The sequence below is a fragment of the Artemia sp. Qi Xiang Cuo genome, chromosome 5 (assembly GCF_049724085.1).
Source record: "Artemia sp. Qi Xiang Cuo chromosome 5, ASM4972408v1, whole genome shotgun sequence".
NCBI lineage: Eukaryota > Metazoa > Arthropoda > Branchiopoda > Anostraca > Artemiidae > Artemia > Artemia sp. Qi Xiang Cuo.
Genome location: NC_142798.1, coordinates 76872662 through 76883929, shown reverse-complemented (window position 1 = coordinate 76883929; position 11268 = coordinate 76872662). Strand labels below are relative to the sequence as shown.

General features: G+C 37.0%; 2 protein-coding genes across 2 annotated transcripts; both read left to right on the top strand.

Moving 5' to 3' along the window:
- The first annotated feature begins 2641 nt into the window (after positions 1-2641).
- LOC148952550 (uncharacterized) lies at positions 2642-3115 on the top strand. The gene has a single exon (XM_089089221.1). It carries the CDS (start codon positions 2642-2644, stop codon positions 3113-3115), a length of 474 nt encoding a protein of 157 aa, XP_088945347.1.
- A 792-nt stretch (positions 3116-3907) lies between these two features.
- LOC148952549 (uncharacterized) lies at positions 3908-4225 on the top strand. Its single transcript, XM_089089220.1, has one exon. It carries the CDS (start codon positions 3908-3910, stop codon positions 4223-4225), a length of 318 nt encoding a protein of 105 aa, XP_088945346.1.
- Positions 4226-11268: the final 7043 nt, after the last annotated feature.

The following is an 11268-nucleotide window of genomic DNA, read 5'->3' as shown; positions in this document are numbered from 1 at the left end:
CAAAGTATCTTTACTATTTTGTCTGAGGGTCCAATAATTTTATTGCTGCTTTTAATCATTCTAATTTCATATTCCTCAAAGTACAGACTATTCTGATTTTACAACAGTGTTTGACAATGTCCGATAACTACTCTTCGCAAACATTTCAATCCCTCTTATCTTTTTACATCAATGGAATGTAACCTGTCAAGCGTGCTAAAACTCCTTTTGTTCGTTACGCAAAGTTCAAATCTGTCTCATTTCTAATTTCAATAGTGCACGCTTACATTGTATTCGAGTCTCTTTGTTCTGTAGATCAAAGGGGATGAAGTTTTACAAAGTAAAACTAAGTATGTCTGTGAATATCAATCATCTTTTTACTTGGTGTTTTAAATAAATATCTGCCTGGGAACGAATGTGGTTTTTCTTTCCCTGTTAGAAGTTTAGACAAAAATCTGAAAAGGGATTTAAACGCAATTAAGGGGAGTTTAATTTATATCGGGAATATTTTTAGAAGAAAATAAGATTTAAGTTATTTTATTTTCTGTTACGGTACGTATTACCCTTCCCATTATTTATTGACGTCCCGTCATTACGACTTGCTTGCCCTTGGGTTTTTGAAATATTTCGACATTAATGTATTAATTTTCCTATATAACTTTTATTAACATTATATTACTTTACACTTATATTTAAGCACTCCTGACTAATTTTTGTTTTTGTCTTGGTATTACTTTTCTTATTTTATTTTTTTTTTTCTAAGGTTCCTCTATCGGACTAAGACTATCTATGGTTACAGCCTAGCTACTACACATTTTTTTCTACATCTAACACTGATAACTCCTACATTTCCAACATTATCAAACATTATCATGGGAAATGTTTTATGTGGTTGGGACTATACTACTACTACTATTTATACATTTATAAATAATATGATAATAATCATATTATTCGAAAATTCGCCTTTTATAACTACGCTAAATTAATGGAGCAATACAACGATTTTACACATAACTCTATCTAAGCAACTAGCAATACATTACAAACCTTCTCCCAGCAATGGGTTAAATTTCATGATGAAGCAGAACACCACCGTGGGAGGATTTTCTATAGGAGGACAGCTGCGGAAAGGCGGAGGATCCAGATTTACGGACAACGGCCTCTGAAAGGTGGTGGAGAGAAGTGGCTTGCCGCCAACACCCATTTAGCCAAGAAACCACCTCTTTTGAATATCATGAAAAAAGTTCTCAGTATTATGCAAAACTCTGCTACCACGTCCGGGGTAACCGATGAACAACCAATTTTAAATAATGGTAATTCGATTTTACATGCTACCGCGTCCGAGGTAACCGACGAACAACCAATTTCAAATGATGATAATGTGATTTTACATGTTACCGCGTCCGGGGCAGCCGACGACCCTATGCCTAGGACGACCCCCACTCGGGACAAAATTCACGCGGTTGTTCCGCTCCGACAAAAACCAACCTACACTTTGGCACGCTAAACATCCAAACACTTGCCAGACCGGGAAAACTAGATCTTGCTCTTAGAGAACTACAGAGGTATAATTGGGATGTTATCGGCCTCTCTGAGACGCACCTCCCCCGAAAAAGTGAGGAAAACCTCTCTGGAGCCTCCCTCTTGTTGTCCGGCCACAAGGACGGAGTTCATCGACAAGGTGTAGGATTCTTCGTATCACCAACTGCCAAAAAATCTCACCCCAGTTTTAGAAAGAATAACCGTCTCATGACTGAAGGGAGCTACCGAGAATATCTCTGTCGTCCAAGTCTATGCCCCAGACTCCACCAGAAGTGAGGAAGAATTTGATAAATTCTATTTCACACTACAAAGCATCATCGGCCAAATCTATAAGAAAGACGTACTGATTGTCATGGGGGACTTTAACACTATAGTAGGTACGGATAATACCGGTCCGTCCGATATAATGGGCCTTCTGGTCACGGTAAACTCAATGCAAGAGGCGAACAATTGCTGGACTTCTGCCGAAAAAACGAGTTATTCGTAACGAATACCATGTTCAAATACCGCCATCGACGCAAAGTGACCTGGAGATCCCCAGACGGTAAAACCGAGAACATGATTGATTATATGCTGATATTGAAGCGCTGCAAGTCTTCCGTACTAGACACAGTAGCATTACCTGGAGCAGACTTCGACTCTGACCACACTCTCCTGATGTCAAGGTTCAAGCTAAGAATGAGAAAATTGCGAAAAGCAACAAAAATCCCAAGATTCCGGGTGGATCTGCTGCAGGATCCCGAAAAAGGCAGACCTACACTTCACTCTATCTGAAAAATTTTGAGAGATCCTGGCAAATCATTCTCCCTTGGCCACCGCTAATGCGATAGCCTCCCTGACCAAGCAGGCCACATCAGCAATCATCGAGACAGCGAACGACATCCTCGGACGAAAAACTCCCAATGAAAAACCATGGATCACAAATGAGATCCCTGCGCTATAAGAGGATAAGCGACTTTTTTGTAATAAATCCGACCGCCACAGCCTGGATACTTACAAGCTCCTCAAGAGAAGAGTAGATAGAGAGATCAGAAGGGCACTACGTAATCACCTGCGTAAGAAATGCGAAGACTGAGAAGTACAGTTCAAGAAGGGGAACAGCGGAGCAGTTTTCAGAATGGTACGTGAATTAAGCCGGAAAAAAGAGCCACAAATATCAGTGATCCTGGACAAAGACGGAAATGAGATTAGCGATTCAAAGATGAAACTTGAAAGATGGAAAGAATTCTTTAACGATAAACTGAATCCACCAGTAGCTGCTGATTCTGAAATACTAACCCGCTTCCCCATACCCGACCAAGAACTCAGACCACCACCCCGATTCAAGTCAGAAACCGAGTCAGCAGTCAAGTCGCTCAAACAAAGAAAAGCCCCTGGCCCAGACGGAGTCACCGCTGAACTCATTACCGTCGGATCGGATGATGTAACTGATCTGTACCACACCATTGTGTCTGCGGTGTGGGAAACCGGCCACATACCCCGTCAGTGGTTCAGGGATGCCATTGTACCTATTCACAAAAAGGGGTTAAAGAAAGAGTGTGGATACTACTGTCCGACCAGCCTCATAAGTCATCAGCCATGTGTCGTGTAGGACAAAATTTCTACTCCAACCCTTACAAGCAACAACTGCATTCTCCATTGGAGAATATCAGGCCGGACCCCACCCTGGAAGATCCACAGTCGATCTGACGTTCGTCGTTCGACAACTCGAGGAACGATATATGGAATTCAACCAATAGCTCTACCAACTATTCGTTGATTTCCGTCAGGCATTTGACCTGATATGGCGCGAAGGACTCTGGCACATCCTTCTTCACTACGGAATCCCTTTTAAGATAGTCCAAGTAATCAAGAGTCTGTACGACCAGTTCCGAGGCCAAGTAATAACCGTTGATGGGCTGTCAGAAGAGTTCACAACTTCGTCACGACTACTCCAGGGTTGCATCTTATCACCACATCTCTTCTACCTCTTTCTCAATGTCGTTTTGTCACTGATGCAGTCGGAATACGGCGCAACAATAGGAGGGCTGCTGATAGACAATCTTGCCTACGCTGATCATATTGTTGAGCTAGCCAACTCTACACAAAAACTGCAGGCACAAGCTGATAAACTCTACGATACCACAAATCCATTTGGGATGGAGCTCAATGACAGCAAGACCAAAGTCATGGTAACTACGAGATGTAAACTAGAAAACCCGCCCATTATCACCATAGGCGGGAGACAGGTTGAAACGGTTGACCACTTCTTGCACCTTGGTAGCCTACTCTCCTCAGATAATTGCCATAGCTCTGACGTGAACGTCAACTTGCCCTTGCTAGCTCTAGCTTCCGAAGACTAGCCAACCTCTGGAAAAGCAACCACCTAACCAACAAACTCAAAATGCACCTATTCAACAGTTTACTAATCCCCATAGTTATTTATGGATACGAAACATGGACTCTGAAAACCGAAGATGAAAGAAAATTTCTAGCTTTTGAGATGAGATTCCTCCGCCGCATTGCTAGAATCAAATACACTGACCGAATCACAAATGTGGAAGTACGCCAAAGGCTCAAGTCCACTGAAACCATTCTAAGTAAAATCAAGGAGCAACAACTGCGCTGGTTCGGCCACGTCAAGCCAACGAAGCCCAGCCACCTCCCGAAAATTGTCCTTGAAGCATCCCTCCATGGCCCTCGTCCACGAGGCAGACCATGAAAACGTTGGATGAAGGACTTCCACTTCGAAAATGACAAGATAGCCCAGTTGTCATGTATCGTACCAGATAGAGCAGCGTACCAAGCCCTTACGCATGAGCTAGCAAGAGGAGTGGCCCCAAAACGTCCCACAAGGATGGCCGGGACCTAAATAAGTAAGTAAGTAAATAGTGCCCCTTTTAATAATCAAAAGTGATTGGAGGACAACTAGACCACCTCTCACACCCACCTGCTCCCCAAACGCATTAAATAAAAATTTTTAGATAGCCATTTTGTTCAACGTTGTTGAGAACTTTTGAAATTATGTCTTTAAGGATAATAACCTCTCCCCCTCAAAGCCCTCAGAGCAAGGGTTATACGTTATGCCCTTGGGGCATATAAGGCTTTTATAGAAATTTGTTGAAGAAATTTCAAAAAGGGCTCATTTAATCACGCCCTCCATTTTCCCAAACATATGCAATCAAAATTTTGAGATATCCATTTTGTTCAACGTAGGCTAGTTGAAAGTTGTGGAAATTAGGGCTTTTAGGATGATAACCCCCCCATAGCCCTCAGTGCAAGGGTTGTTAGTTATGCCCTGGGGGCATATAAGGTTTATATAGAAATTTGTTGAAGAAATTTCAAAAAGGGCTCATTTAATTGGAAATTGAAATTGTCCTTTCTAATAGTGGAAAGTGAGTAGAGAGTAAGGGCTGAAAACCCCTATGCCTTCCCAAGGCCAGAACAAAATTTAAACTTTACTGAAAAAATAAAAATGAATGTGCATTTTCAGTTTAATATACATACACCGATGTTTATTAATCAAAGTTTTAATGTTATTTGATTTATTAAAGTTATAAAAGTAAAAGCATTTATATTCTTTTCAGTAAAGTGCAAATTTTGTTCTGGCCTTGAGAAGGCATAGGACTTTTGTGCCCAACTTATGTTAATTTCTGCTCGTTTTGAGTTTCACTTGGTTATTTATTGTAATTTCTATTTGTTTTGGGTTTCATTTATTTATCGATGCTGATTTGTGGTAGTTTCATGCTTGGTAGATTATTTGATTTTATTATTGCTCATTTTTTTTTAACGGAGTTCTTTACTTTTCTGTGAAAAACTTATTTTGTGGAAAAAGTTTTTTAATTAATTATAAGAAAAGCCTTAGAAAATTCCATTATTCAAGTGTGAAAAGACAGGATGGGTCTAAGAAGGAAAAATTATTTTGTTTTTCTGTCCCTGGTACGTCACAAAGATTCAAATATAATGAAAACTACATTCCTTCAAAGTTTAGTCTAAAATTACATTCCTAACCGTTGAGTGCTTTTGTGTTTTCACTAACTTTTTAATTATAACATATAATGTTATATATATACCGTTATGATATATAATATTATAATTCTAAAAACAAAGTATCAAATATAAATATAATATTTTATATGAGTTTAAAAATAAATATTTTTTTTTAGTAATTATTTTTGTTTTTCGGGGTTTTAATAACAACTTAATAATTGGTTCTGTTTCTGTATCTAAAAAAACAGTGACTTTAATTTTTTGGCTTTCTGGGGATCTTTAGGGCATTTTTAGCACCAAAGCTTGGGCAGTTTTATGGCAGCCCTATTAATCTCGGCCAAAACTTTGGTGCCAAATTTTGCAGTTTCGACCATCAGCAATTAATCTGTATCGGATTTCTACCTATCCAAGGTTTTGTAACGGGAAAATTGCCGTTACTTCTTTTGATTATCGCTGTTAGTCACCATTGTTTCGCTACTTTTCACACTCTAGAGAATTTGATAATCATATAGGTAATGACGGTTGAGTAGAGCATTTTTTTATACACCCTCGTTTGGCCCCACCAGTGTCACTAAGTTTTTGGAGAGTCAGGGACAAAAGTCATATGGTACTGGAAACTTCCTTGACTTTTTACATGTTGAAATACAAAAAAATACTTTAATTTATATTTTGCTAACAATAGATTGATATTGCCACTTTAGGGTCCCGGGGCTAAGAGATAGCAGACCAATCATATTCTTTCTTTTTTTTCATTTTAAGTTCTGCATCATCGTTTAGAGTTATTTCTTTTGGTTTTCTAATAGCCTGATACCGACTGGATGGTCATTTTTACCAACTTATTCTGGTAGTATTGCTATTGAAACTTCATTTGTTCTTATTTACCGAAAGAGACGGATCTTCTTTTATTGATTTCGCGTGATATGTTTCCATCAGCCCATTTACCTAATAATTAAAAAAAAAAAACTCCGTCAGTAATTTTTTTCACTTACTTTTACGTCCCCTCCCCATGTACATGAGGACCCTGCAATCTACTACCCCACTACAGTCTATTTTAAATTTCACTCTTAATCCCTGATTTGAGTTTCCATCCTCCTTCAAATTCTTTTTTTCTCCTTTTCTATCCTTTTTATTTCTATTAGCTTTTCTCTCTCTGTTTAGAGGCGACCTGCTTTTCGCTTTATCCCAGATTGATGGCAAAAAAAGAATAATCTTTGGCAATCAATCATCTGTATATTGTGGCCTTGCCATCATATACTTCTTGTTCTATTACAGCCTAGAAAATGGGATTGGACCATAATTTTTGTGCATCTTAAAAGGTGAGTCAACCGTCTCAGTCTTAAACATACTGTTTCATTAACTCATGCGACTTACCCAAATTGAACTAACAGAAATAAAGTGGAATTTATTTAACTTAGGTGATTCCTTTTTATGTTCCGCAGGATTTTTTCACCCAATTTGGTGGATTTTTACCAAAAATTTGGAAATCATAATAAGTACTTTGAAGCCTCTCCTCCAAATTCAAACCAGCCAAGTATTCGATCTCAATGGATTTTGCATCTAACCTTGAAAAGCACATTCTTATAGGCTACAAAGACAAATTTATAAAAGCAGTTATTTTATTCAGAAGCAACTAACCAAAGACAAACATAACCAATTTAGTGGATTTGCTAATTAAAACGCCAAGCTTGTGTCTCATAATTATTATTAATGCGTTATGTAGTTATTCAGCTTTTAATGCTAATCCGCCATAATAGGATAAAGAACAATTTTATATTCAGGAGTTGTCTGTAGAGTTTGAAACCTAACGGTCACTTCATTTCCAGCGAAAACATGACTGAAATATTCCAAAACGGGCTTTTTAATTTTTGTTTCCTTCGAATTCATGATTTCAACAAAACCTCGATAAAAAGGTTCCCTCTGTTTGTTGTCTAGCCTGGAGGGCTCCTGATAAGAGATCCTAGTAGCAGCGCGAACTGACTTTGCTCCTGGAAACTTAAAGAGTGATGCACAATAAGAAGCAGATTGGCGTATGGGAACAGCAATAGAGCCATCGGTATACTTTAAATGAGGACATTCTCCAACTCCAAAAGTATGATTTGCACAAGATGGGTCTAATTCAAATGACACATTGAAAGCCACGTATCCTTTTCTATCTTTTGGTTTATATGATGACCGGAAATCAACGGCTAGATCTGCCTTTCCGATAAATTTAGATCCAGGCTTTATTTTTCGCCCGCATTTATATTTCTCATCCGTTTCATAAATGCTAGCACTTCTTACGCCGAATTTTTCTGCACTATATTTTAGGTTAAATTCCGTTATTGTAACAACAGCTATTTGACATTTCGGAGGTTGAATCCACCAAGTACATAACTGAGGTTTTGCAGATCTGTATGTTCCCAGCTTATGAATATGTCATCCACATGCTTCTGATGGGTTAGCGGGCAGTGCACGAGATTGTTTCTTTTCACACGCATTTCCGGAAGTCTGTGGAGGACAAATGCACACGCAATTTTGACCCAAATACCCATAGTTTTTGCAATAGTTTCGAACATCGCACTTTTGTTCCCATACTTTAGTACAGCCGTATGCGTGAACTATCTGATAATGTCATAATGGCTAACCGTATGATAATCAGTAATGAGATACTCCATTGTTGGGTCCCTTGGTAACATTGAATTTCCCCAATTTGGATACTGCATTACAGATAAAAAATTATAAGGAGCCATAAAACGCTTAGGAAGGTTTTTCTGATTCTCGGGTTTGTTAGCATCCTTCTTAAACATCAAATACTTGTCTCTATCAAACCGCCTGTGTCCAGCATTCAGGCCAAGCGTAAGTCCTAATAAATGAGGGGTCCAACAACCAACCCCAGTGGTTACCTCCTGCCTTGTGCTATATGTCCTCCCAACGAATGACCCACATCTATTGTACAATCGAAAGCCATCCCCAGTTAGAAATATTACCTTTCTTTCCATCCCAAGGAGTCATGCGAATGCATGTATCTTTTTCCCAGAGTTTGAAAGCATTAAATATGTTTTTAAGAGGATTTTTTGCCTAATATCATTAAAGGTTTTATCAATTTTGTAGGGGATAACAACCTCGCCATTACTCTGTCTGGACCATAGCCTAGGCCAGCCTTTTATCCTTTGTAAGCCCTTCATCAAAGGTTTTTCGTTAATATCACTGTCAAGCTTATCCCACGTTTCATTTGTGCGAATTGTGCTGCCAATTGTCTGGTAGGGAGATAAAGACTCAACCTCGTTCACCTGGGCTGTAAGTTTACCTTTAATTAGCTGAGCATCCCTGGGCAGACCTATCCAGAGCCATTCAGTTGAGTTGACGTACAGTACCTACAAAAAATCGACTTCTATAAGATATCAGCTCATATGACGGTTACATCCCTGACCCTAGAAAGGTCTACTTGACTTGTATGTCACTTACAATTTGCAATTATAGCTCTGGGATTGATATAAAAGATGTTTCCTGACTATTCAATAGTTAAAAGCCTTTAAAAATAGTTCAGCCTGAGATATAGTTTTGGGGCATCAGAAGCTTTTGCTTTCAAAAAGTCTCCTCGTGGCCTCTAAAAATATCAAATTATGCTCTACTATGCCCGAATGTAGCCTACTATACAGCAAACGATTGCGTTATTTTTGTAGAAAAGAAATTTTAAACACGCATGTATCTAAATACGAATATTAATAACAAATTCTCGACGATCAATGATGCATCAAAGATAAAAAGAAAGATTATCTTCTTAGAATGCTGTGATAAGAAGTGTATTTTAATTTAAATGGTTTGCGTCTTGACAGGTTGTCGTAGTCCAGTTACATTGTTCCTAAAGCAAATGTCACAAAAGGGAAGTCAGATATTCCTATCTTTTTGCAGCATGGTTGGTTCTTCTTTGTTCCTATATGAAATTTTAAGCCAGCAAAAAGAACAACAATTATTGTTGCACAAATTATTGTGACTCAATATAAGAACAGTCACAATGTATTCGTATTATTGTAATATTTTGTATAAGTCACAAATTATTGTTACAAATTATATAAGAACAAAAATTATTGACTCACAAATTATTGTGACTAAGAACAGTCATAATGTATTCGCATTATTGTAATGATTAGTATAAGTTACAAATTATTGTCACAAATTATATAAGAACAAAAATTATTGAGTCACAAATTATTGTGACTCAATATAAGACTAGCCAAAATGTATTCGCATAATTGTAATAATTTGTATAAGTCATAAATTATTGTCACAGATTATATAAGAACAAAAATTATTGAGTCACAAATTATTGTGACTCAATATAAGAACAGCCACAATGTATTCGCATTATTGTAATAATTTGTATAAGTCATAATTTATTGTCACAAATTATATAAGAACAAAAATTATTGAGTCACAAATTATTGTGATTAAATATAAGAACAGCCACAATGTATTCGCAGTATTGTAATAATTTATATAAGTCACAAATTATTGTCACAAACTATATAAGCACAAAAATTATTGAGTTTCTTATAAGTAGTCCTTCAGTTATTCTATGGTTGCATATTTACCTGATTTATGAAATTTCACTCTCAGCCCCTAAACTAAATAGATGTCTCCCTTGTAGGGTGACTCATCTGGCTTGAACTCTTAATACGAAATGAATTACAAATAAATGCAGCAATCTCACCATGGAGATAGTGAAGTTAAAATTTTCTTTATTTCTGTTTATCACAATTCTCAAAATATCTTTCTGTGTATATCTTTCTTTATTTCTGTTTATATCAAACTCTCAAAATTATACAAAATAAAGTCGCGACTATTATTGGGCGAAAAGACGAACGCTCAGAAGGATGTTTATTCTTCTCAGGGATAGAAGTTTATTCTTCTCAAACATCCAATTGAAAAACAATCAGGGAAATTCCCAGATTAAATATCATTTGGTAAAGGAGGACTAAGTGTTCCATAAACAGTTCACCACACAACGACAAATGCAGTGCGGAATTCCCATCAAATCCTCTATACTTATTCTTGACGATATTCTGACGATAAATATAAATGTTTTTACTTTTATAACTTTAATAAATCAAGTAATTTTAACATTTTGATTATCAGTAGTAATATTTAACATTTTAAATATCAGTATATGTTTATTAAACTGACAATGCTCATTCATTTGTATTTTTTTCAGTAAAGTGCAAATTGTGTTCTGGCCTTGGGAAGGCATAGGGGTTTTGAGCCCTACTTCTGTTAATTTCTGCTCGTTTAGAGTTTGATTCGGTTATTTATTGTAATTTCTGCTCGTTTTGGGTTTTTTATTTATTTATCGATGCTGATTTGTGGTAGTTTCACGCTTGGTAGATTATTTGATTTTGCTTTTACTCATTTTTGGTTTAATTGGGCTCTTTACTTTTCCTTGAAAAACCTATTTTGTGGAAAAAGTTTTTTAATTAATTTCTGTTCGTTTTATATTGACATAGTCTTTTCAGGGAAAAAGAAAATAATAATTTAAATCTTTTCGTTTTTTTTAAGACTTTATACTTTGGCCTGCTATTTGTACGCTGTAGAAACATTTTCAGTAATTTTTAACAACATGCACCCTTTTAAAAATCTGGACACAAATAGTAGTGTTTAACTTAGTTTCATACCTCCTCTAGTTGACCTGAAATAGAAAACTTGATACCATTCGCAAAAAATGTCTGTTTATTTTCTTTGATAGCTTGGATACACTTACACTATTTTGATTTGGTTGAATTTTAAGACCAGAAGTAGCCC